The sequence below is a fragment of the Lissotriton helveticus genome, chromosome 9 (genome assembly GCF_964261635.1).
Source record: "Lissotriton helveticus chromosome 9, aLisHel1.1, whole genome shotgun sequence".
Classification (NCBI taxonomy): Eukaryota; Metazoa; Chordata; class Amphibia; order Caudata; family Salamandridae; genus Lissotriton; species Lissotriton helveticus.
Genome location: NC_136070.1, coordinates 691,008,122 through 691,034,719, shown reverse-complemented (window position 1 = coordinate 691,034,719; position 26,598 = coordinate 691,008,122). Strand labels below are relative to the sequence as shown.

Sequence of the window (26,598 nt, the reverse complement as noted above, 5' to 3'; positions counted from 1 at the left end):
TTGGTGACCCTGTTCTAAAAAAGAGACTTCCGAAACATTAGGTGTGATTGATGTTGACGGTTCATTCACTCTCTGGGGTTCAGTTTGGAGATTCGATTGTTTCTTCATCCCTTGTCTGTTGGTGAAACCTGGTCTGTTAGATGTGTCACTCCCCGATGAGGATGTATCTGTATGTGACGCGTATGGACGGTTTCTTCTTCGTTGGGCGTACACATCTGCCCATGTGTACACCTCTCCAAGCTTGTAGTCAAGCGTATCACGCCTAAATTTTCGGATCTTTCTTTCATTAATCTCTTGTGTGTGTCTTTCAATTTGATCTTTCACATCTTGTAAGAGGGTATCTAGTTCTTCTGTTGTTAACATAGATGACAACTCTTCTGTAGTTTCATCTATTTCCTTTTGTAATTCATTCAAGATTTCCGATAGTTCAATAATAATTAATAAGATTAAGTCCAACGAACATTTATTCAGGATAGCATACCATTTATCTCTGAACTTCTGGGAATTTTTACACAGAGAAGGTTTCAAAGCAATGCGCAGTCCCCTCGGTATACGCTGAAGTCTGTGGTATTTGATCAACGTGTTGGCATGTAGTTTTTGATTCACATGTCTCTTGGATAGATATAGAAGTTGTTTCAAATTCTGTTCTTTAGTCTTATTGGATGATGTCGAGTCAATTTGTTCCCCTATTAACGAATAGATTTTAGATGCTTCATCTTCTTTGAAAGCGAATGTCTCTGCCCTTGCTTCCAGATGTGAAAGATCAAATTGAAAGACACACACAAGAGATTAATGAAAGAAAGATCCGAAAATTTAGGCGTGATACGCTTGACTACAAGCTTGGAGAGGTGTACACATGGGCAGATGTGTACGCCCAACGAAGAAGAAACCGTCCATACGCGTCACATACAGATACATCCTCATCGGGGAGTGACACATCTAACAGACCAGGTTTCACCAACAGACAAGGGATGAAGAAACAATCGAATCTCCAAACTGAACCCCAGAGAGTGAATGAACCGTCAACATCAATCACACCTAATGTTTCGGAAGTCTCTTTTTTAGAACAGGGTCACCAAGATCTCGAAGACTCAGGAGGGGACAAAGAAGGACCTCTCACCAGAAGCGTGACCTCCAAAGAACAGGGAAAAGCGACTATGAAAGAGAAAGAGAAGAAAAAACAACCGAAAACCAACTAGTCATAAATATCTCCGACTATACCTTGACAGATCAAGAACGCAAGCTACTACAGAAGGGTACCTCCTATGTTCCGACCACCAGAACCAATACTTTAGAATTAGAAATTAGTTTCTTTAAACTAATGCGAAAGTTAAGATTACGACACTTTTTCAATCAAGTACCTGACAAACAACCAAATGAAGATCAAGATCAACTTAAAGGGTTAAGGCCTAGAAGCACTTTTATGGCACCCACTAGCCACAAAGCACTCGATTTATTCGAGACTCTAGTGAGACAAGACCTATTGAAGATCAATTGCCAGACAAAACAAAGAGAGAACGTGACCAAAAAAGATCTGAACATTTTGAAAAAACTGTCAACGAACAAAGACATTATGCTTACTAAAGCCGATAAAGGAGGAGGTATCGTGATTATGAACACTTCCATGTATAAACAAAAGGTGCAGGAACACATCAGTGATTCTAACACTTATGCACGACTTGAACATAATCCTACAAATGAATATCATATGACTCTCACAAAATTGATAGATAAAGCGATCAATGAAGGTGTCATCACTGATAGAACAAGTAAATTTCTGAAAACTCCATATCCAAAAAGTCCTGCGTTTTACATGACGCCAAAAATACACAAGAACCAACTTGATCCTCCATTACGCCCGATTGTATCGACTAGACAAAGCTTCCATGAACCCATTGGTAAGTTCATTGACAGATTAATGCAACCGACAGTTCAAAAAATGGCAACATATATCCGAGACACTACGGATTTTTTGTCTAAATTGAATGCTCTAGATCTTGATGAACATGAGTCCCTGATACTATGCACAGCAGATGTCAAATCATTGTATACGTCTATTCCGCACAACCTAGGGATAGAGGCAATGGAAGAGGCTATCTTAACTACGGAATATGATGGGAAACTTCAATCTTTCTTAATGGAGCTTACGATTTTTACGCTCTATCACAGTTACTTTAAATACGAGAATTCTTGGTATCAACAGTTAATTGGAACGAGCATGGGAAATAGCGCAGCTCCGGTCTACGCGAATCTGTTCATGAAAATGTATGAAACCGAACATATCTTGAGCAAAGCAGAATGGCAGGACAATTTAAAGTTATTTGTACGTTACATTGATGACGTGTTCATTCTATGGAAGGCCAGTTCAGAACTATTGGAACTAGCTCTAGACGAGCTGAACAGACAAGAAGAGAGAATTCAATTCACCTGGGAGATCTCATCCAAATCAGTGACCTTTCTGGATGTTCGAGTCATCCTGAAAAATGGAAAAATTGAAACTGAAATGTTTCGGAAAGCAACGGACAAGAACAATACGCTTCACTATCATAGTTTTCATCAAGAACCCTTGAAAAGGAATCTACCTACGTCACAAATGATGCGAGCTAAACGCATCACTTCAGACCCCCAAAAAGCCACAATGAACATCAAACTCATGGGAGATAGATTTCTAAAGAGGGGGTACCCGGAACCTTTGATATTGCAAGCTACACACAAAGTGGAGACCATGCAAAGAAAAGACCTACTAACAGTTAAACAGAAGTCAGTACAAGACAGAATGACAATCGTTTCGAAATATTCTACCGCAAGTTTCAAATTCAAAAAGATTATCAATAATCATTGGAAAATACTAAAGGCAGAACCGGATTTTCAACAAACCTTCCAAAATCCACCTATCTTTGCATTCACCAGAAATAAAAACTTTGGGGAAATGTTGAAACAGACCACAATGGTTCAAAAACAATATAGAGGCACTCGCCCTTGCTTACAATGTGGGAACTGCAACAGTATCATCAGAGGCAATCATATAACCCATCCCACGAAAGGTCACAAAATCAGGTTGAAAGTAAATGCCACATGTGATAGTATGAATCTGATCTACATGCTGAAGTGCCCATGTGGCAAAACATATGTCGGAAAAACTGAACGGAAGATCAAAACGAGACTAAATGAGCATAAATCTAATATTCGTACCAAGAGCTTAAAGTCTACCATAGCTACCCATTTTACAGAGGCCAATCACAATATCTCTCAACTACAATTTGTGGTACTTGAAACTGTTGAAAAGATTGAAGGAAGAGACAATAATCGTTTTCTTTTACAAAGAGAAAATCACTGGATTTATTTATTGAACTCGAGCAAGCCCTTTGGGCTTAATGAGCGCATTGAATTTTTATGTTATCTGTGAAATACAATTTAGTCATATTGATTATGTTGCCTGAGCCAAGCGTTCCACATTCATTATTTTTAAATATTTTCATTGTAATGCGAGTATGTATGCAGATAATACAGGTAAGGTAAGCCTTCGTAAAGGTATTTGTAAACAACCCATGCCAGCCTCTGATTGGCTGATTGAAAAGCATGTGATAGGAGATCGGAACGTATTGAAATCAGCCATGTTACGAGATTCAGACTGGTCTTTATTAAACCTAGCGTGATTGGCTTACACACTGCTGAACATTTTTGGCGCCAGAACCGAGAGCTAATGGTTGAAAGAACAACATAGAAACGCTTTCTGCGTATTGCAAGTAAGATTAATTAAGAAATGACAGTGTAAGATATGTTACCAATGATGGGTTTGATAGTAAAGAACAGGGATTTCATGTTTGTTTTAACTCTTGCAGACAAATATTCTGGCGATAGAGCTACACGCACAACAAGTGAGATATAAGTGTTTTTCTTGCTGCATGTACACACGATAAAGGGGAGCACTGCATGCGTATGACCTACATTACTGATGAAACTATGGTTTTGTATGGAGTTTTGTTTATTGTATTTGGGAAACTTATAGATTTTATTTTATTTTCATCTTGCTTCTAGCGTATGTCCCGGATGAAGGGCACATAGCCCGAAATGCATTGGACTATGATTTGTGCATAATGAGACCGTCAAAAACAATGTTTATTTGTGATGAATGAAATGTCAAAATAACGACAAATATATGATGAGAAAACATTAAATCAGAACTTTATTTGGAGATTGATTTCCGGAATTGTGTTTAACTGACGTTGAGAGTGGAGCGCCTAGGGATGCCTCTGATAGCTATTGGAGGCACTTGCTATGGTTTCAATTAACGGTCGTCCTAGACGAGAGGCGACACCTGGGCTGCAAACCTCACTTACCTAGATAAGCTGATCACTAGCATACATTGAACTTAAAATTAAAAATATGCTGTGCGACTAGTCACCTACTTTATGGTATACCTTTTTTATTTAGCCTCACCACGCGTGGCTTTGCCAAGGCTGCTGCAGCACCTGGAGGATTTTGGTAAATACTCTGGACTGCGTCTCAATCGGCACAAATCCCTGCTCTTCCCTCTGGCTCACTTGGCCGCCCGGCCCTTGGAGAGTCTCCTGAATCTCAGGTTACTCTGAGAAGGGCCATATTTCTGATATCTGGGTGTGCATGTGGCGCTTGAGGATGCCCAGTTGATGCACCTCAGTGTGGACAGGGTCGTGGCAGCGCTGTGGCGTTCGGTGACCTTTTGGAATTTGTTGCCACTTTCACTGATGGGCAGACTGGCGGTGGCCAAAATGGTGGTGCTGCTTCATTGCCTTTACATACTACGAAACTCACTATGCCCAGTTCCCAAAAGGATCATCAAGCAACGGAACCCTGCTTGTGGCATTACATTGGGCAGGACGTCGCAACAGGGTGGCCTTGGGTACCCTGACCCATCGGTATGAGGAGGGCCTGAAGGCACCTAGACTGGATTTATATAATTATGCTGCACACTTACAGCACACGACCCGTTGACTATATAGCCGGGTCAACTGGGAGAAAAGACTGCTGGTGGGATGATTTCAACCGGATAAACTTCCGGTGGCATTGGCGAAGGGTAGGGGGGTCTCGGATGACATGTCCTACATAGTTCCTCACACCGCAAGTATTTGGCAGCAGTATGTGGAGACAGTCCTGCGACACACCTCATTTGATCTAGAGCTACCCATACGCATACTCGCACCAGTGCGGAAAATGATGGCACATATGTCATTTCAGATGTGGATGGAATGGGGCTGGGAAGTGTTAGCTGATCTCTACCCGGGTGAATTGTTCATTACATATGAGCAGGCATGTGGGGACTTAGTGCTGAGTCAGTGTCACTGCCTACATTAAGCTGGTCTGATGGAAATTGCCAAAGTGACCTTGCCCACATACTCCAATATGTTGCTCACCTGTGGCTCTGTTGCCAGGCTGATTTCACTCCTGTACAGTGAGGATGGATTCAACTGGCCCTCCTCCTAGGGCAAGGGCAGCTTGTGACGCTGTCTTAGCCCAGCCCCTGGGTCACAAGACCTGGTCACCCATAAGCACGCTTACCTATATAGTATCTTGTAATGCACAATTTAAAATGGTACATTACAACTTCTAACACCGCACCTGCATGATACCAATGAAACTTCATCAAATTACCCTGACCCGCCCAGATGCTTGTCAACGGTGTAATGAGGCAGGAGCTGATTTTCTACACTTAGCATGGAGATGTCCCGGGGTGAGCCAGTTCTGGTCCCATTTAGTGGGGACTGTGTGAAGATGCACATGCTTTCACATTGAGGAAGTGCCACTACAGTGCTTATTGGGACACATCAAGAAACCCAAGAAGTGCAAAATAGCTTACAAGCTGTTGCAATTACTGTTGATGCTGGTGGGGCATAGGGTGGCTATAACATGGATGGGACTGTGTGCTCCTGATCTGTATGCATGGAGTAAGAATGTACGCAAATGGACTCTGGCGGAAGAAGTCCACATGAAGCGAATCTGTAGAGATTACAAACTGAAGGAGGATTTTAGTGAATGGCGTCTGTTGTGTAATGCCATCTTGAACTCAAAACTGAATGTGAGGGACCTGCATGAGTCAGATACTAGCGGGGTACGACCGAAGGGGTGGGGGATGAAATGCGAAAAGTTAGAGACATGTAATTACCCTTTCAATCAAATGTATTGCCATTTACTGCTCTGTTGCAATGGTAAAAGTACTATCTGGTGCGGATGATCACCTGCCTTCGACCTCTGTAAACGTATACTTGCTGCGATTTTTGTTCAATATACAAAAACAAAGGTAATACAAAGAAAAGAAAATTACTTTATTAAATGTACTTAAAATGGAACACCACACAGGAAATATTAACAAGCAGAGCTAAAGGAACTGGTGTTGCACTACTGCACCATGAGATATTCCCCAGCTCCTTTGGTTTGGCTAGGCAGGTTCCCCTTAGGATTAGAGTGTCTATGCAGCACACATTAAGGCCCTGGTCAGATTACCGCTGTTTAGCATAAGCAGCGTTCAGTTGAATTTTATTGGAAATTTGCCCTTTCTCCCGTGTCACCCTGAAGATTTTTGCCTTTTTGCAGAACCCTATTTTTGCTGGCTATAGAACTCAGTGAACTTTACTCATGCTCCTCCTTTCAACTTGGTAATATTGGTATACTCCTGATAGGCATATTTAACTTACGCATGCGTTTCTAGTCTATGGTACCAACCTCTAACCTGACCCTATTAGTTAAATGTTGCAAGTGAACTGCAGCACCCATTGAACCATCCAGTACGGTGACAATGTAAACATGACTGCAGGTCTGCAACCAGTAGCCTGGCTGTGCAGGTTTCAACTGCACATTAGACCTGTCAAAACAACCCCTTCTGACAGGCCTAAACCTTCCTTTCTTATAATTATAACTCACCCCTAGGTGCATGGCGGAGTGCATGATATTTAAAAGTAGGATCAATAATGTTAAACATATCCTTTAAGTGACTAGCACATTAAAACAATTTTCACTGTAGCAGCTTTAGCTGTCCCTTTAAAAAATACTGGCATTTGTAGTAATGAATACTAATTGAATTTCTCGGGAATGGGACTAGCTTGAAAAATAATGAAACATCTATTTTTAATAGTTGTAAAAATTCAGTTCAGTGGTGAAGTCCGATTTGTTCTCAATATTACGGGAAAACAACTTTTAAAGTTATTTTTACCTTACCTGAAGACCCTGGAAGCAAAATCTGCATTTTGTTCTCCCACTCCAGCCGGAAATTAGCATTTAAATAGGTGTGAATTAGGTGTGAACTTACTCCCAGAGGCAACACAGTAGGCTAGCCTGAATAGGCAGGGATGACCCTTGGAGTCCAATTCTTGTTGCCTCTGAACTTGATAGAATATGCAAGAGGGCTGGTAGGATCCGTTTTGACCTTAAAGGGCCATGCCTTACTTGAATGTCACATCCTGATTGACCGGTTTCCAGGGGATTTTCATATTACACTGTGGTCTCACTTCAAAGACATGGAAGGCCTCTTTGAAGTAGGCCTAACGTGTAATATGAAAAGCCCCAGAAGACCTGTCAGTTGGACTCCAAGGGTCACAGGATGGCAGGCGTTGGCCAACGGGAAGTTCCCGTCATTGTACTGCTGGAAAAGGTGTCTTGTAGATGGTTGTGTCCCTGTAGCTTAACAGGTCAGCCTTATGACCCTTGGAGTGCACTACTTTCTCCTGGCAACAAGATGAAGATCAGATCCAGTGTTATAGGCTCTTCACAGATCACAAACAGCAGATTCAGTACTCTTCTGGTCTACCACAGGTACAGGACTGTTCTGATGTGGGTGCTTAGAGATGCCACATTTATGCCTGGCACAAGCTTGTGGGTAGGAATGACCTCTGAGGATACCCTAACTTATGGGGTATGGTTGCTGGGGCTATGCCTACACGCTTGGGCCATTTTCAAAATGGGCGAAATCTTCAGGCACTCTATAATCCGACTTTGTGGGCTGGGAATGTGTGTGGCGATTGTACCATGGCAATCCCTGTGTCCTCCCAAGTCTGACACTAAAATATAGTTTGATGCAGTCCCTGTACCCACAGCAACATCAGAGACAGAAGTCTGGTAAAACAAAGCTGAGCAGTGAATACACATTTATTGTTTGCAGTGAAAACACAAATTGTTTCGCCATTCGGTTGCCCTTATTTCAAGTGAACTCCAAATGTTATAGGTAAACTAATACCTGTCAACCAGGCTGTGATCCTATAATTTCAAGAGAGGCCCACTGTGATTGGGCTTCTGCCAAGAAGGCAAGACTTTGTGATGTCCCCTCACCTCTAGAAAACTGTTTGTCAGAAAGACACCAGCTCTAAGTACTTTGCAGAGCATTTCCTTCCTTGTTTAAAGAGAAGTGAAACACATAGTGAGTCAGTGGCTCACACTTTTATATAGTAAACGAAACAGGATATGTGGATCAGTTTTCTCTGCTTTCAGTACTAGTTTATGGTATAGTTCTACTCTCCAGTGTTTTCCAATATGCCCTCCAAAAACATCATTTGTGTAGAGTGATACTCCTCACAGTAGGGCTGTCTCCAGCTTAGAGTACAGTCAACAGAGACACAAGGAGATGTGAGCTTTGAGGTGTGGCTAATATCAGCTACATTGTATAATGATCAGTGGAAAGACAATAAGCAGGCCTCACTTTTAGGTGAGGCCTGCGTTTCGTCTTTCCACTGATCATTATCCCTTTCACTTTCAGCAACAAAGACTGCAGCCCGAAACTTCACCCCACCGTCTATCAAATTGTAGTGCTACAGGAAGACTAATCAGCAGCATATCTCAGCAAAAGGCCTAACTAAGTTTCTATAGGAGCCTTGTCTCTTTTCTCACTACGCCAGTGTTTAGGTATCCTCCCTCTTCTCCTCCCTCTAGCTTCAGGAACACCAGCAACGCACTTCCAATGTCTATGAAAACAGCCTAATCTCCATCTTGTTCAAGAGGCCTAGCCAGGAGCATATAAAATGTGTAGCACAGGCCTTCATTACTTTGGCTCACTCATGCACACAATGAATGTACCATTAAGGCAACAAACACACACAACTTACACTTGAAACGGTAATGTGAGGATATTGGTTAGCGTATAGCATGAAACTGTTGCATAAGTAGCCCAGTAACCTACTGTCCAGTGACAGAGATAGAAAAATCTGGTCACAACTATTGATTCACAAAACTGATTACTCTCCCACTGCCCTCCATGAAAACCCATGTCAGGAACAGTTGTCCGCTGTCACTGAAATGAGGGTATGCCTGGTATGGCTCAACGGGTCACAAAACAGGTCCAGAATCTTTCACATGTCAAAGGACTGTCCTAGGACTCTGTGCACACATTAGAGTAGTGTGACACTAGAGACAAAATCAAAATAGGGTACTAGATAATGCTCTTCATTGGTAAGTTCTTTTATATTCTTAGTCTCCATTTCAGGGCATTATGTAACACCTCAATTTTGCTTTCTATTTCAGGGCAAGAAGCTCTGGACTGTGCCTCTACCTGCACCAATTATGACTATGAGCCTGATGGACCAGAAGGCACGGGGATTTCAGGCAGTGTTGGTTGGCCTGGCCAACATGGAAGTGCACATGTTCCGTGACAAAAGTTTACTGTACATCATCAAGACGCAGGTCGGTTTCCTTCCTTTTCTGGCCCATCCTTGCCCTATTGTATGTTCCATCATAGTGAGGTTTTATCATCATCTATGAGGTATTTTGTGGAATTTGCAGGATTCTTTTAATGTTTCCAGTCACTAAGCTACTTTGTAACCCAAACCTTGGTGTGGATGAAGCGCTTACTACATTCATTAGTAGTATACTGCCTTTGAGGTTTGAGTATGTCATGTGGCTGATCTACCAAAAGACACCTCGTATTGTTATAATTTGTCCTGTGTCTTTTATAAAGCACTCAAACACAAGCAGGATTTTTGATCAGGGGCCAAAAACATAACTGTCTGTAAGCTGAGCGCTTACTATATACATGAATACATTAATTAATTAGTAGCATACATTCATTAATTAGTAGCATACTGCCATTGAGGTTTGAGTATGTCATGTGGCTAATCTACCAAAAGACACTGTGTTATGTTATAATACGTCTTGTCTCTTCTATAAAGCGCCCAAACTCTAGTAGGTTTCTTGTTCAAGGTCCAAAAACATAACTGTCTGTGAGCTGCGCTAGAACCTTCAAAGTGAGTTGTAGCTTGTCTCTGAAAAAGGGAGCTGGAGAGACTTCCATATAGTGCGAGCCAGTAAAGAAAAGTGTCACTGAGTGCAAGAGCTGCTTTGTAACCCAAAACTTGGTATGGATGGAGCGCTTACTACATTCATTAGTAGTATACTGCCTTCGAGGTTTGAGTATGTGTATGTCATGTGGCTGATCTACCAAAAGATACCTCCTATTAATTAATATATCCAGTGCCTTTTTTTTTGTTGTTTTTTTAAAACCTTTATTTGTACAGAAAGGATAGACAAGGCTGGGCCTACAACCGATCTGGCCGGCCACGACATGTTAAAGCAGTCAAAAATTCCAAAATAGTAGTCACAAAATCAGAGTAAAATTGTACATTCAATATAGTCGCTAAAAGAGTGGGGAAAGTATGAGGATCTATACGGCCAGCAATCAGGAGTAATATAGGTTAATTTTATAATATAACGATAGGGCGTATGGCAGGCTCAGCGAGAACAAAACAATATCCGGATACCCCGCACAAATCATTAATAGCCAAAGGATAAAGGGCAGCAATGTAGAAATGGCAGTACTATACACACCGGTAGAAGGACAGACGTGGGAAGCACAAATCAATATGCAATCAATAATAACTTGGCATACCCACCACCCAATAGCACTTGGATACAGAACAGGGGGGCCGGAATAGTAATATCATTAAAACTAGCCCGCCATACTAACCTGGGGAGAAAAGGAAAAGGGGAGGGGAGGAAGAGGGAAAAAGAAAGAAAAGAAGGAAAGAAAACACAGATTAAAAGAAGAGGAATGCCGCGTCGGAACAAGCTCCCCATAGCAAGGAACACACATAGGAACAGGGGAATTGCAACGATGAGGGCATGGGAGTCGCAACGGAAGCAACAGAACTTTAAGAAGAGGAACAGTGACGTCACATATCCCACCCAATCATACCACGGGAGGCAAAGGATAGACGCGGCACCCCCATAAAGATATACAAAAGGGCCATAGAACTGAAGAAAATAAAACAACAAAAAAGACCCATCCCACCCATCCCACCCAGCACCCCTGCAGAAGGCTACGGCCTATCCTCCAAACAGAGCGCCCGTCGCCCTAAACCAGAACCCGAAATATAGTGGAGATAAGAGAGAAAAGAAGCAGAAGACAAAAAAAGATACGGAAACAAAATAGTAAATAGGAGGGAGGAGCATGAGATCAGAAATAAATACGGTCGGCTACAGCCCTCCACCCAACCATACACTACAGTACATGTGTACCAGAACGATATAGACTCGAGCACAATAAAACTTTCAGAGAGGTTTCTCATAACACTATGAATATGGGCAACTCCGCCATGAATTCGTATACCAATAATCTTTCGGGGGCCATGCATCTCACCCCAATCCCTTCTTCACTGCATTTACCACCCACCAAATAACAGCCTGAAGCGTGCAATACGATGCGAGGCAAGCACACAAATGAAAAAGAATACGATACAGATGCTGGTCAGAAAGGTCAATGAAAAAGCAAGTGAATAAAAATTCAAATAAGCAATCCAAATATATCAGCAACAGCAACAGGGGCAGTAAAAAACAGGAGTGCAGTCTCGTCGTTCGAAAAGGCGGGAGTATATTGGCAAAATAGAAACAAGACCTCATCAAGGTAAAAACAAGCAACAGTCTGCCATCTTTCTCAGGCACCCGGGGATGACCGGGCCCTCGCACAGTGTCTAAGTCTCCAGTTTCCGAACATCGAACAGGAGGTTCTGAAGCCGCCGATGTACAAATCCGTTGGTGGATAGCAGCACCATATTTCGGAGCCATCGAGGGGGTTAAGGCAATGGTATCACCGAGGCAAGAGGGGACCTTGAAGGAGCGTTCACCCAAGATGGCGGTGGATCGGGACAAGTCCTCAGGAGCACCGGGGGCCAAGGTCGCGTGTAAAGATCTCAGAGCAGCAAGAACGTCGCCGATCGTAGGCTCACGTCCACATGGCCACATTTCCGCGCAATCTAGCAACCGGAGATCGCCATCAGGAGGAAATCCACAGCTCCAAACTGCGGCAGCCATTTTGTAAATTCAACCCCTTCTTCACTCTCTGCCACCCCCGGAACAGTCCACAGACGTAGGCCTTTACAGATGTCTGGGGGGGTCCCGGCAATGACCACCGCGGTGCAGAAAAGAGAGCCCCACCAAGCGGAAGGTCGCCTATGTTCGAGCCGGCGCTCCTCAAAAGTATAGCTCGAGCGCGAGGGTCCAGGGTCGATGGACGGAGCGGCGGCGGGGAAACCCCTTTACACGGTTAGTCCATGGAGCACCGCGCCCCGCACCAGCCTCACGGCCGTCAAGGCAGGCCCGGTCCAGGATCACCGGGGATTTCTCACAGTGGCTCTCTCTCGTGGTGCAGTCTCTCGGCCGGGGCCAACAGTCACCACAACGCCAGGCGGATCCAATAGGCGAAGCCCCGGTCTCAGCTTCACAAAGGCCCCGGTTTCCGCAAGAGGGCACAACTCCGGATCCACCGCAAGTCGGAGCCTCCAGGTCAGACGGTGAGTGGGAGCGAAGTGTTGCGTTTCTCTTTCTTCGAAAATGTATCGTCTCTGGGCAGGATATGTAGCAGGATATGCGAGTCAGGCCGGAGGGCTGACGGAGCCGAGCTACAAGGCGACCATTTCGCTCGCGAGCTTGGCTCCTCCGGCTCCAGTGTCTTTTTTTAAAGCACTCAAACACCAGCCGGTTTTTTGTTTGAGGCCAAAAACATAATTGTTTGTAAACTGAGTCCTTACTATATACATTCATTCATTCTTTAGTAGCATACATTCATTAATTAGTAGCATACTGCCTTTGAGGTTTGAGTATGTCATTGGACTAATCTACCAAAAAACACCTTGTTATATTATAATACGTCTTGCCTCTTCTATAAAGCGCCCACACTCCAGTAGGTTTCTTGTTCAAGGGCCAAAAACATAACTTTCTGCAAGCTGCTCTAGAGCTGTCAGAGTTGTACCTTGCCCCTGAAAAAGAGAGCAGGAGAGAATTGCATATAGTGAGATCAAGTAAAGAAAAGTGTCAGTGTTGAGTGCAAGACATTTAAAATCACAGATTATAAGACTGCAGTGGCTGATCTGAGGGTTCTGCTGATGAAGTAGTTGGTGTTATTGCCCCATAAACAAAGAGACACTACCATTGAGCAGCTGATGGACTCTGAATCTAGATGTTGGAGGCATTTGAGCTGTAGATCACATGCTATGCATAGATCACCATCTAGTGTCGGGTCCGAATGTTTGCACTTCGTTTTTTTTGTTCAAAGAAGTCTTTCCATTCGCAAGGTAGGTGACTCCTCCTTTCGGGGATAGTGCGCATGGGCATCGACTCCATCCCTAGATTGTGTTTTTTCCGCCATCAGGTTCGGATGTGTATTGCTGTGCTCCGGTTAGGCACCGTTTCTCTGACCCCTTCGACGTGCAATCTAGACCTTCAACAGTATTTTAACCGATCGCCGTTCCCCATTGGTCGCGTACCGTTTTAACTTTAACACCTTCGATCAGAAAACTAGTGTAATGCCGTCGGTCCTTCCCGCGCCAACCGCTCTAGCAGTCGATGGAACGGACTCCTTTCAAGCTATGTCCCGGGTATCATTTTTTTTTTAAACAGTTTTTATTGCAGACTTATGATATACAGGGTTCATACAGTTAGGTATCGTCTCCCCGTTGTCAGCTCCCCGCAACCATCGTTACCCGTTGAACACAGCCTTTAAGCCCACAACCCGGAGGTCGGGCGTCGTCGTGCAACGTAATTCTAATCACAGTGACGCAGTGACAGTTGCAGCCGTTTTGCGTGGGATTTCCTCGTCCCCTTTTATTTTTCACCCCTCCCAAACCCCACCCCCTCACATCTATATCATTTTCTACCTCCCCCCTCCGACCCCCCATTGATCTCGCCACCTACGCCTGAGCCCGCTGTTAGCCTGCCTTCCTGTGTGTAATCAGGAATCGATAAGTGTCTAAGTGGTAGATGTATCCTGTGTGTTATCGGGGGCTGTGGCATCTTCATTGGGAGTGCCCTCTCTATCTGTGGTTGCGCTGTCGCGTAGGGCCTGCACAAGCGCTTCCTATGCGGCTGGCGCCTCTAACGCTTTGTCATCCGCTGTTCGGCGAGCCTGCTGGTACCTGAGTGTGCTCTCACATGCTGCCCATTTCGGAACTCGTTCACCCATCGCCTGTATATGGGGCCTGTCCTCGCTTTCCAGTGTCTCGTTATTTCTCGTTTAGCCAAGAGAAGTCCCATATCTATAAATTTGCATGTCCCGGGTATCATGCTAAATTTTATACCCTCAACAGTATTTTAACCGATCGCCGTTCCCCACTCGCCGCGTACCATTTTAACTTTAACATCTTCGATCAGAAAACTAGTGGAATGCCGTCGGTCCTACCTGCGCCAACCGCTCTAGCAGTCGATGGAATGGACTACTTTCAAGTTATGTCCCGGGTATCATGCTAAATTTCCACACACCAACTTGCATGAAGTGTGCAACCTCTGTCTATCCCCGGAACACAATGAGAAAGACTGCGACGTGTGACGATCATTCTGATCGAAAAAGACTTTGTGATCATCGGGCTCGACGTCACGAGATGCAACAGCAAAGCGACTCCGCACTGGACATCTTCGGCGAAGAATCCGACTCCGAACATCATGCCCAAGGAGCTGAAGAAGAACACTTCTCCCTATCCGAAGCTGACTCCGACATCGAAGAACAGGAGCAAGTTACTCCGGGTCAGCGTTCCGTGAGTAAAGACAACCCCTTGCCCCCCCAGCAGCCTAAGACAAAGGCTCCAGTCCCTCCTCTGCCTTCGGACCAAGGTCGGCACTCACAAAAAGTTTCTGACGCCCCGCTCTCGGGCCCTGCTCCGAAACATAAAAAAAGCCTTCCTATTCGGGCTCGAACCGACCCCCATCTCGGTGCCAACCCCACACCTTCGGCATGAAACACAAGCTCAAGCTGCCACCACCGGTGCCGAAATGCTTGGAGCCAAAACCTTTGACGCTGAAAGAGGCAACAAAGAATAAAGAGACTCTGTCAAAAGAGCCTAGGTCTGATCACTCTATTTGGGATGCGAAGCAGAAAAAGTTGGTGATTCACCCTGATACAAGGCATTTTCAGGCCATTCTTCCAAAAAAGAAAAAATTAGACCTACCAGAAGACTACCACATTCTTCTAAAAAAGATAAGTGTGAGTACTAACACTTCTCCTCCTTACATCCCACCTACTTCTCCTATTAATCCCAATTTACTTATTTCGCCTGATAATTCACTACCGCCAACAACTTCACCTAACCCACAAGATGATGGGGATAGAGATGGGGATGACAATCAAGATCCCCCACTGGACACTGATCCTTGGCAGGATTATCACACTAATCCAGATCAAGCTAATGATCCAGATTTGTACCCCTTCAGGCCCTCCCCGTCAAATGACAACATTGGCTTTGTTGAGCTCCTTAATAGGGCTGCTCAATATCACGGGGTGGGGTTACATTCAGAACCATTAGAGCTGAATTTCCTCATTGAGACCCTTAGCTCCTCTCACAGTCACTCCAACATTACCCATGCTCAAAGGCATGTTAAAACACACTGATGACATTTTCAAAGACCCTGTCAGGGCAAGAAATATTACTCCTAGGGTGGAGAAAAAATAAAAGCCTGCACCCACTGACCCTACATACATCAAAGGTCAATTACCTTTAGACTCTCTTGTAGTCGCTAATGCTCGCATCGAGAGCCAACTCCCAAACGTCAGGTGAAGCTCCTCCTCCAGATAAGGGGTCCAAGCTCATTGACAGCTCAGGCAAAAGAGTAGCTTCACAAGCAGCTAACCATTGGTGTATTGCCAATACGCAAGCTTTGTTGGCTGGTTATGACAGGGCTCATCATGATGAGTTGGAGAATCTCATGCAGTTCTTATCCAACGAATTCAAGACTAAGGCTAACAACCTTATTCAAGAGGGTAAGCTCATTAGAAATACCTCAATCAGGTGTGCCCTAGAAGCGGCAGACACCGCAGCCCATACAATTAACACCAGTGTATTCTTACGAAGGCATGCTTGGTTGAGAATTTCAGATTTCAAACCTGAGGTACAAACCTCCATCCTCAACCAACCCTTTGATAGTGAACATCTCTTTGGACCAACAGTTAACACCTCGCTGGATAAAATGAAAAAAGATACAGAGGTCGCAAAGTCCATGGGGGCTTTGCAGTCACCCACCAATAGAGGTTCCTTTCGCCACTCCTTTAATAGGGGTGGCTCTGAAAACATATCCACAGAGACTACCTCCTCCTCTTACAAGGGTAATACTCAATCTCCCTCACCAAGAGGTTATTTCAGAGGAGTTTTTAGAGGGAACAGTGGTTAGGGAAGAAACAGGAGCAACTCCACATGCTCTTCCCCATCCAACAACAAACCGTGACTTCCATCCCGTACCTCCTGATCATTCCACTCCTGTCGGGGGACGTCTCTCCCAATTTCTCCCTGTCTGGAACTCCATCACTTCAGACAAATGGGTACTGCAAACTATCCAATATGGTTACTGACTAGAACTTACAGCCAATCCCCCAAATATCCTTCCAAGACCACATGAAATGTCACCTGAACATTCATTCATTTTTTAGTAGCATACATTCATTAATTAGTAGCAGACTGCCTTTGAGGTTTTAGTATGTCATTTGACTAATCTACCAAAAGACACTTTGTTATGTTATAATACGTCTTGCCTCTTCTATAAAGCGCCCACACTCCAGTAGGTTTCATGTTCAAGGGCCAAAAACATAACTTTCGGCGAGCTGCTCTAGAGCTGTCAGAGTTGTACCTTGCCTCTGAAAAAGAGAGCAGGAGAGAATTCCATATAGTGAGATGAAGTAAAGAAAAGTATCAGTGTTGATTGCAAGACATTTAAAATCACAGTTTATAAGACTGCAGTGGCTGATCTGAGGGTTCTGCTGATGAAGTAGTTGGTGTTATTGCCCCATAAACAAAGAGACACTACCATTGAGCAGCTGATGGACTCTGAATCTAGATGTTGGAGGCATTTGAGCTGTAGATCACATGCTATGCATAGATCACCATCTAGTGTTGGGTCCAGATGTTTGCACTTCGTTTTTGTTCAAAGAAGTCTTTCAATTCGCGAGGTAGGTGACTCCTCCTTTCGGGGATAGTGCGCTTGGGCATCGACTCCATCCCTAGATTGTGTTTTTTCCGCCATCAGGTTCGGATGTGTATTGCTGCGCTCCGGTTAGGCACCGTTTCTCGGACCCCTTCGATGTGCAATCTATACCCTCAACAGTATTTTAACCGATCGCCGTTCCCCATTTGTCGCGTACCGTTTTAACTTTAACATCTTCGATCAGAAAACTAGTGGAATGCCATCGGTCCTACCCGCGCCAACCGCTCTAGCAGTCGATGGAACGGACTCCTTTCAAGTTATGTCCCGGGTATCATGCTAAATTTCCACACACCAACTTGCATGAAGTGTGCGACCTCTGTCTATCCCCGGAACACAATGAGAAAGACTGCGACGCGTGACGATCATTCTGATCGTAAAAGACTTTGTGATCATCGGGCTCGACGTCACGAGATGCAACAGCAAAGCGGCTACGCACTGGACATCTTCGGCGAAGATTCCGACTCCGAACATCATGCCCAAGGAGCTGAAGAAATACACTTCTCCCTATCCGAAGCTGACTCCGCCATCGAAGAACAGGAGGAAGTTACTCCGGGTCAGCGTACCGTAAGTAAAGACAACCCCTGCCCCCCCAGCAGCCTAAGACAAAGGCTCCGGTCCCTCCTCTGCCTTCGGACCAAGGTCGGCACTAACAAAAAGTTTCTGACGCCCCGCCCTCGGGCCAGGCTCCGAAACATAAAAAAAAGCCTTCCTATTCGGGCTCGAACCGACCCCTATCTCGGTGCCAACCCCACACCTTCGGCATGAAACACAAGTCCAAGCCGCCACCACCGGTGCCGAAAGGCTTGGAGCCAAAACCTTTGACGCTGAAACAGGCAACAAAGAATAAAGAGACTCTGTCGAAAGAGCCTAGGTCTGATCACTCTATTTCGGATCCGAAGCAGAAAAAGTTGGTGATTCACCCTGATACAGGGCATTTTCAGGCCATGCTTTCAAAAAAGAGAAAATTAGACCTACCAGAAGACTACCACATTCCTCTAAAAAAGATAAGTGTGAGTACTAACACTTCTCCTCCTTACATCCCACCTACTTCTCCTATTAATCCCAATTTACTTATTTCGCCTGATAATTCACCACCGCCAACAACTTCACCTAACCAACAAGATGATGGGGATAGAGATGGGGATGACAATCACGATCTCCCACAGGACACTGATCCTTGGCAGGATTATCACACTAATCCAGATCAAGCTAATGATCCAGATTTGTACCCCTCCAGGCCCTCCCCGTCAAATGACAACATTGGCTTTGTTGAGCTCCTTAATAGGGCTGCTCAATATCACAGGGTGGGGTTACATTCAGAACCATTAGAGCTGAATTTCCTCTTTGAGACCCTTAGCTCCTCTCACAGAGTCACTCCTACATTACCCATGCTCAAAGGCATGTTAAAACACACTGATGACATTTTCAACGACCCTGTCAGGGCAAGAACTATTACTCCTAGGGTGGAGAAAAAATATAACCCTGCACCCACTGACCCTACATACATCAAAGGTCAATTACCTTTAGACTCTCTTGTAGTCGCTAATGCTCGCATCGAGAGCCAACTCCCAAACGTCAGGTGAAGCTCCTCCTCCAGATAAGGGGTCCAAGCTCATTGACGGCTCAGGCAAAAGAGTAGCTTCACAAGCAGCTAACCATTGGTGTATTGCCAATACGCAAGCTTTGTTGGCTCGTTATGACAGGGCTCATTATGATGAGTTGGAGAATCTCATGCAGTTCTTATCCGACGAATTCAAGACTAAGGCTAACAACCTTATTCAAGAGGGTAAGCTCATTAGAAAAACCTCAATCAGGTGTGCCCTAGAAGCGGCAGACACCGCAGCCCATACAATTAACACCAGTGTATTCTTACGAAGGCATGCTTGGTTGAGAATTTCAGATTTCAAACCTGAGGTACAAACCTCCATCCTCAACCAACCCTTTGATAGTGAACATCTCTTTGGACCAACAGTTAACACCTCGCTGGACAAAATGAAAAAAGATACAGAGGTCGCAAAGTCCATGGGGGCTTTGCAGTCACCCACCAATAGAGGTTCCTTTCGCCACTCCTTTAATAGGGGTGGCTCTGAAAACATATCCACAGAGACTACCTCCTCCTCTTACAAGGGTAATACTCAATCTCCCTCACCAAGAGGTTATTTCAGAGGAGTTTTTAGAGGGAACAGTGGTTAGGGAAGAAAGAGAGGCAACTCCACACGCTCTTCCCCATCCAACAACAAACCGTGACTTCCATCCCGTACCTCCTGATCATTCCACTCCTGTCGGGGAACGTTTCTCCCAATTTCTCCCTGTCTGGAACTCCATCACTTCAGACAAATGGGTACTGAAAATTATCCAATATGGTTACTGCCTGGAACTTACAGCCAATCCCCCAAATATCCTTCCAAGACCACATGCAATGTCACCTGAACATCTCTCACTCTTAAAGCAAGAGGTTCTCTCTCTCTCCTAGAAAAACAAGCTATAAAACCAGCCCCATTACAGTACCAAGGGACCAGGGTATACTCCCTGTACTTATTAATTCCCAAGAAGGATGGATCTCTAAGACCTATATTAGACCTCAGACAACTAAATCTCTACATCCAATCAGACCACTTTCACATGGTCACACTTCAACAGGTTCTCTTGCTCCTTCAGCAGCAAGGTGACTTTCTATCCACTCTGGATCTAAAGGACACCTATTTCCATATTCCCATTCACCCTGCTCACCGCAAATACCTCAGGTTTACAGCCACCCACCTCCTTTCACGCATCCTTAAGCACCAGGTCCCCGGTCCACCGCCGATTTTTCGGTTTGTGTGGAGGGACCGGAGCGTGCCACCGGAAGTGATTACGACTTCCGAGCATTCTAAACCAATCAGCTTCGCTCAGCTGACCGACCTCACAGGGTAAAAACCGGATGCCTCACGTCCCGCGCAGCGGGCGCGCCGCGGCGCGCGCCAAATGCAAGCCCGTCTGCGCCCGTCTGCGCCCGTCTGCGCCCGACCGGGACCAGGGGCCAGGCCCCCTGGACCAAAGGGGTCCATATCACCTATTCAAGACACCACCTCATGGCAATAAGGAAACCGGAAAATTAACGTTGTGGGCACTGCATCGCCCCTACATCCAGTCACCGCCCCTGCCCTAAATGCACATTTCAAGTTATTACACCTAAGCCCAGCCCTACTAATAAAGTTAAAAATGCGGAGCGTAAATTACTCCTAGTAAACTGCAGGTCGATGCCAAAACACCATACGGAAATCAACATATTACTCAGAGAAGAGGAGCCGGAGGCTCTTTTTCTCACCAAAACTTGGCTGCACACAGACTCAGACCCAGATGTGGTACAAACCCTCCCCCCAGGATATCATATATTAAGAAACGATAGGAAGTCAGGGAAGGGAGGAGGGATAACCATCATCCTTAAAGACCACATAAAAGGTTGCATAGAACCAGACATTGCACAAGACTGTGAGAGCATGGCTTTCACTCTATCCTTCACACACACACCCTCCCCTCTCTCCGCTCCTACTCTTTCCAGCTTCTGTCCTCTGCCCTCACATGCCCTTTGTCTGAACTATTTAGTCTGATGCCCGATGGAGCTACCTGGTTTAGCTATAGGGGAGATGGGCCGTGGATTCCCTCCTTGGTCGTCACCTACCCAGTTGGTCTTTAGACAGACTTCCTTTCGTCTCTACGGTTGTATCTTCCCTTATCCTCACACTCTCTCCTCCCCTACCCCCCCACTACTTTCTCTCTCCTTTCTCTCCTCCCCTAATGTATTGCCGACTGTTTGATTTAATGTTTACTTGTTCTTTTTCAGGTATATTGTTGAACCACATTGTTGCGCTTCCTTTCGTCTCCCCTGTCGTCTCTTCCCGCATCCTCCCTCTATTTATGTCTCTCCTTCCCTCCTCTCTCAATGCATTGAGACTGAACTATTTTGTCTGATGCCCGATGGAGCTACCTGGTTTAGCTATAGGGGAGATGGGCCGTGGATTCCCTCCTTGGTCGTCACCTACCCAGTCGGTCTTCAGGCAGACTTATTTTCGTCTCTCCTTATTGTCTCTCCCCTAGCTACTATCCTCTCTCCCCTGAATCTCTCCCCCTGCCTGCTACTCAGCATACCCCCCGTCCTTTGTGCCCTTTGACTAAGCACTCCTCCTCCCCTTGTTGGGGAAAGATCCAATATTTATACTCTGGAGTCTCAGCGAACCCGCTGAGTGAGTCCACTGCGCCAAGGGAGCCACTCACACTTGAGGTATGGTATGGCACCCCTTGCCAAAGCACTCTCTCTCCCCTTTTTGGGGAAGGATCCAGTGTGTAGGCCTTGGAGTCTCAGAGACCCCTCTGAGAGAGTCCACTGCGTAAAGGGAGCCTCTCGCAACAGAGATAGGGAAGTGATAGCACTTCCCCAGGGATCACAGCTTACTGGACTTTGGATGTTGCCTTGACTCGTCTACCGGTTTTTGTCCCCGTCACCCTTCCCCTCCTCTTCCCATGCTGTGTCTCTCACCCTCCCCTCCTCTTTCCCGCCTTCATTACCTGTCTACTTCCCCTGCTCCAACCCCCCCTCCCCTGAATCTCTCACCTTGCCTGCTGTTTCCCCTTACGTATTTGTGCATATAGTTTATCTCTACCTTACAAGTAACTATGTTGCCATGCTCTAAGAACTGTGTAACCTTTGTAACGATGTAACCTGTAACTATGATCTGATGCTCATGTAAAGCGCTCTGATACCTCCGGGTCTAGCCAGCGCTATATAAAACTTTAAATAAATAAATAAATAAATACTAATATTCAGACCCCCTGGCCCCTGCGGGATGTTCATTGAGTCTCTCACCAACCTAGCGTCATCCAGGGCAAACCTAACCGCAAGCTTCACCATCCTAGGAGATCTAAATCTGCACCTAGAGGACCCCAAGAAAGCAGAGGAATGCAGCCTCACACAAAATCTTCTAGCTCTTCAACTCCGACAAACTGTAACTAGCCCAACTCACAATAAAGGCAGTATACTAGACCCGGTTTTCTCTAACATGGATTACTTTGAGACACTAGACCCCGTCTCCATCCCCTGGTCAGACCACTTTATAGTCCCTATAGTCTGGAGACTACCTAACCCACCATCAGACTACCAACCCACGAAGGAATAGGACCGTCCATGGGCCAAAATCATCCCTGAAACCTGGACAGAACGGTTAACAACCACCTACCCTAGCAGTGACATTGAACCCACTAGTGCATATGATAAATATAATGAAAGGATCACTGCATCTCTGGACGCAACCATCCCCCTTAAATGGAGGTCAAGGAGGCCCATTAACAAAAGGTCCCCATGGTACACACCAAATATTCGGGAACTAAAGCAAAATTGTAAAAAGCTTGAGAGGGCTTGGAGAAGGAACTATTGCCCGGAGAAAAAGCAAAAATACAAAGAGGCAATACAAATATATCAAATAGAAATAAAAAAATCACAGGCACTTTACTTTAAGGAAAAAATCAAGGCAGCAACTAACGCCCCTAAAGAAATAGCCAAAATAGTGAAAACTTGATCAACTTGCCCTCAGCCAGAAGGTTCCACTGAAGGAGTCCCTCAGAGATGTAAGGAACTAGCAGAATTCTTTAATAATAAAATTCTCAATATATACAACACGTTCCAACCCCCTCAAGAGACGGATACACCACACCCCGAAACAGCTAGTGGGCCACAGAAACTATGGCTTCTTGAAGAAATCCCGAACATGGATTTCACTACCCTGGATAAAAATTTTGGGGAAATCAAATCAGGATCTCCTAGAGACCCAGCGCTCGCACACATGCTAAAGAAAGTCAAGGAAACAATCCTCCCAGTACTCCTGGAAATGCTCAACCTTTCCCTGACCACTTCAACAGTACCGGTAAGGTGGAAACAGGCGATGGTGAAGGCACTTATAAAAAAAACAAATCTGAATCCAGATAACTGGGGGAACAATCGACCGGTTTCACTTCTCCCATTAGTCAGTAAGATACTAGAGAACCACGTGAACAAAATACTGTCCCACTATCTGGAATCACATGACATTCTGCACAAATCACAGACAGGCTTCCGACCTAACCATGGGACGGAAACAGCACTCCTAACAGTAATGGGGGAAGCTCGGAAAGTGCTGGATCTTGGAGGAACAGTGGCAGTTATCCTGCTAGATCTTACGGCCGCTTTTGATACGGTAAACCATAGGATCCTATTAGACAGACTCATATAGATAGGAGTCGTAGGAAAGGCCTTAGCATGCTTGAAGTGCTTCCTATCAGATAGAACGTTCCAAGTGTTCGAAGGCAGGTACACATCAAGAGAGATTCCACTCACCTGCGGGGTCCCGCAGGGTTCATCTCTAAGCCCCACCCTTTTTAATGTGTACCTAAGACCACTGGCCGAGATAGTACAGCCTTATGGTGTCAGAATAGTTACATACGCAGATGACACCCAACTGGTAGTAGCCCTAGAACACCCTAAGGATAACCCCATTGACCTTAAGTCCTACCTGGAGGAGGTAGCCACTTGGATGGACCAATCGTTCCTCAAACTCAATGGGGACAAAACGGAGCTAATGATACTCGGAAATAAAGCCGAAACACATTCAAACATAAGTTGGCCTAGCCGCCTCGGTCCCCCCCCCCCCCCGTCTTCCCCTACCTAGACGACTGGCTAATACAAGCCAGCTCGCAACAGAGCTGCCTACGCCACTCTCGAAAAACAGTGCAACTGCTTCACGATCTCGGGTTCACTGTAAACCTCACCAAGTCTCATCTCCAACCATCTAACAAACATGTGTATCTAGGAGCCACAATAGACACTCCGAAAGCTCTAGCCTAGCGTGTCCCAACCCAGTCAGAATCTGCAACATTCAGACTCTAAAATCAAAGTTTCAGCCTCAACACTCATTACCAGCTCGAATGTTCATGCAACTGCTAGGAATGATGGGATCTTGCATTTTAATCGTTCCTTACGCAAGACTCCAAATGCGTCCCCTACAGGAATGCTTAGAACGTCAGTGGAACCAGGCTCATGGTCAGTTATCAGATCTAGTGTTAGTGGATAGCCGCACCCATCGCTCTCTGCAGTGGTGGAACATACAAAACCTTTCCAAGGGGCAGCCAGTAGTCGACCCGGTTCCACAAATAGTGCTAACGGCAGACGCATCGCTCACTGGTTGGGGAGCTCATCTCTAAAAACATACCATTCAGGGCATGTGGACTCTGCAACAGAAACAACTCCACATAAACCATCTAGAACTTCTAGTGGGGGTGGGAGAGGGGTTTGTTCACCTATTAGTTGTTTAGATAGGTATGCGTGAAGATGAGAACAGACAACCGAGAAACTGATCTCAGATCCAAAGGCATTGAATGTAAGTCTGCGAAAGTTGCTCGGAATGTGGAGCGAAGTTGCCCTTGCGGTGACAACTCCAACGGGTGAGAAGCAGGGAGCAGGACTGCATAGCTACAACCATGATTGTTGACACCCACTGCTTACGATATGGTGAGACACTATTGTTGAAATGTACTGCTACTAATTGACAAAATGAAAGTAAATAAAATCTGTTTACAAAAAAATAAACCATCTAGAACTTCTAGCAATTTTTCTAGCATTGAAGACCCTTTCAACTTCATCTAGTAGGCAAAGTTGTCCTGATTCGCACAGACAACATCATAGCAATGTATTACATACAAAAACAGGGGGGGGGGCACACACTCTCTCCAGCTCTTTCAGCTAGCCCAGAGCATCTGGAGATGGGCCATACCTCAAAAAATATATATCTCCTTGCAGAACACCTTCCAGGAGTAAACAACCAGATTGCAGATCTGCTCAGTCGTCAACGACAGCAGATCCACGAATGGTAACTCCACCCTCAAGTTCCCCTCCCATTCTTCCAAATGTGGGTCTTCCCAGAGATAGACCTGCTCGCCAACCACCTAAACACAAAATGATCACACTTTGCATCCAGGTATCCACACCCATTGTCCAAAGGCAATGCTCTATGGATGAATTGGTCAAAGATATTTGCTTACGCTTTTCCGCTTCTCCCACTCATTCCACTAGTGGTTCGGAAGCTCAGGCAACAATCCCTGAAACTAATCTTAGTTACTCCCACATAGGCCTGTCAACCCTGGTTCACAACCCTGTTGGAGCTATCAGTCGTTCCTCACCGAAAACAACACCTTACTCCTAATCTTCTCACTAAGAACCGTGGAAAGATAAAGCATCCAGATCCCAGTCATCTCAACCTTGCGATCTGGCTCCTGAAATCTTAGAGTTTGGTTATCTTATTCTCCCGCCAGACTGCATGAATATTATCAAAGAGGCTAGACGACCTACCACAAGAGCATGCTATGCAGCAAAGTGGAAAAGGTTTGTCATTTACTGTTACAACAATAAAATCAATCCGCTAGATGCTTCAATTAAAAATATCATTTGCTACCTACTACACCTATACGCTTACATCTTGCTGCAATAGCTGCATATCTTCAAAACAGACAACATATGTCTCTTTTTAGCGTGCCTGCTATTAAAGCTTTCATGGAAGGACTTAAGAGTCATTCCACCCAGACTTCCACCTGCTCCAGTGTGGAATCTCAACATTGTTCTTACAAGACTCATGGGTCTGCCTTTTGCGCCATTGCACAAATGTAAACTTCAAATTCTCACACGGAAGGTAGCCTTCCTCATAGCCATCACATCTCTGAGGAGAGTGGGTGAGCTTCAGACACTAACCATGGAAGAACCATTTTTAAAAATACACCAAAACAGAGTGGTTCTAAGGATTAATCCCACATTTTTACCTAAAGCCATTTTTGCCTTTCATATCAACCAATCTGTTGAGTTGCATGTGTTCTTCCCTCAACCAGATTCAGTTGCAGAACGTGCTCTTCACACCTTAGATGTCAAAAGAGCATTATTCTACCATATAGAAAGGAAAAAACCTTTCAGGAAAACAAAGCAACTTTTTGTTGATTTTGCTCCACCACATAAAGGCAATCCAATATCAAAATCAAGTATTGCATGGTGGATAGTTAAGTGCATTCAAGTAGGCTACATCAAAGCTAAACGCAGATTAACAATTCCCCCTAGAGCGCATTCCACTCGCAAACTAGGAGCCTCTATGGCATTTTTAGGCAATATACCCATAAAGGACATCAGCAAAGCTGTAA

General features: G+C 45.1%; 1 protein-coding gene across 2 annotated transcripts in view; it reads left to right on the top strand.

Moving 5' to 3' along the window:
* Positions 1 to 26,598, top strand: part of BBS1 (Bardet-Biedl syndrome 1) — a 541,250-nt gene that overhangs the window by 132,666 nt on the left and 381,986 nt on the right. For both annotated transcript variants that reach the window (XM_078660785.1, XM_078660786.1), the window contains exon 11: positions 9,484 to 9,642. In XM_078660785.1, coding sequence (XP_078516911.1) covers positions 9,484 to 9,642 — 159 coding nt within the window. The remainder of the gene's footprint in view (positions 1 to 9,483; positions 9,643 to 26,598) is intronic.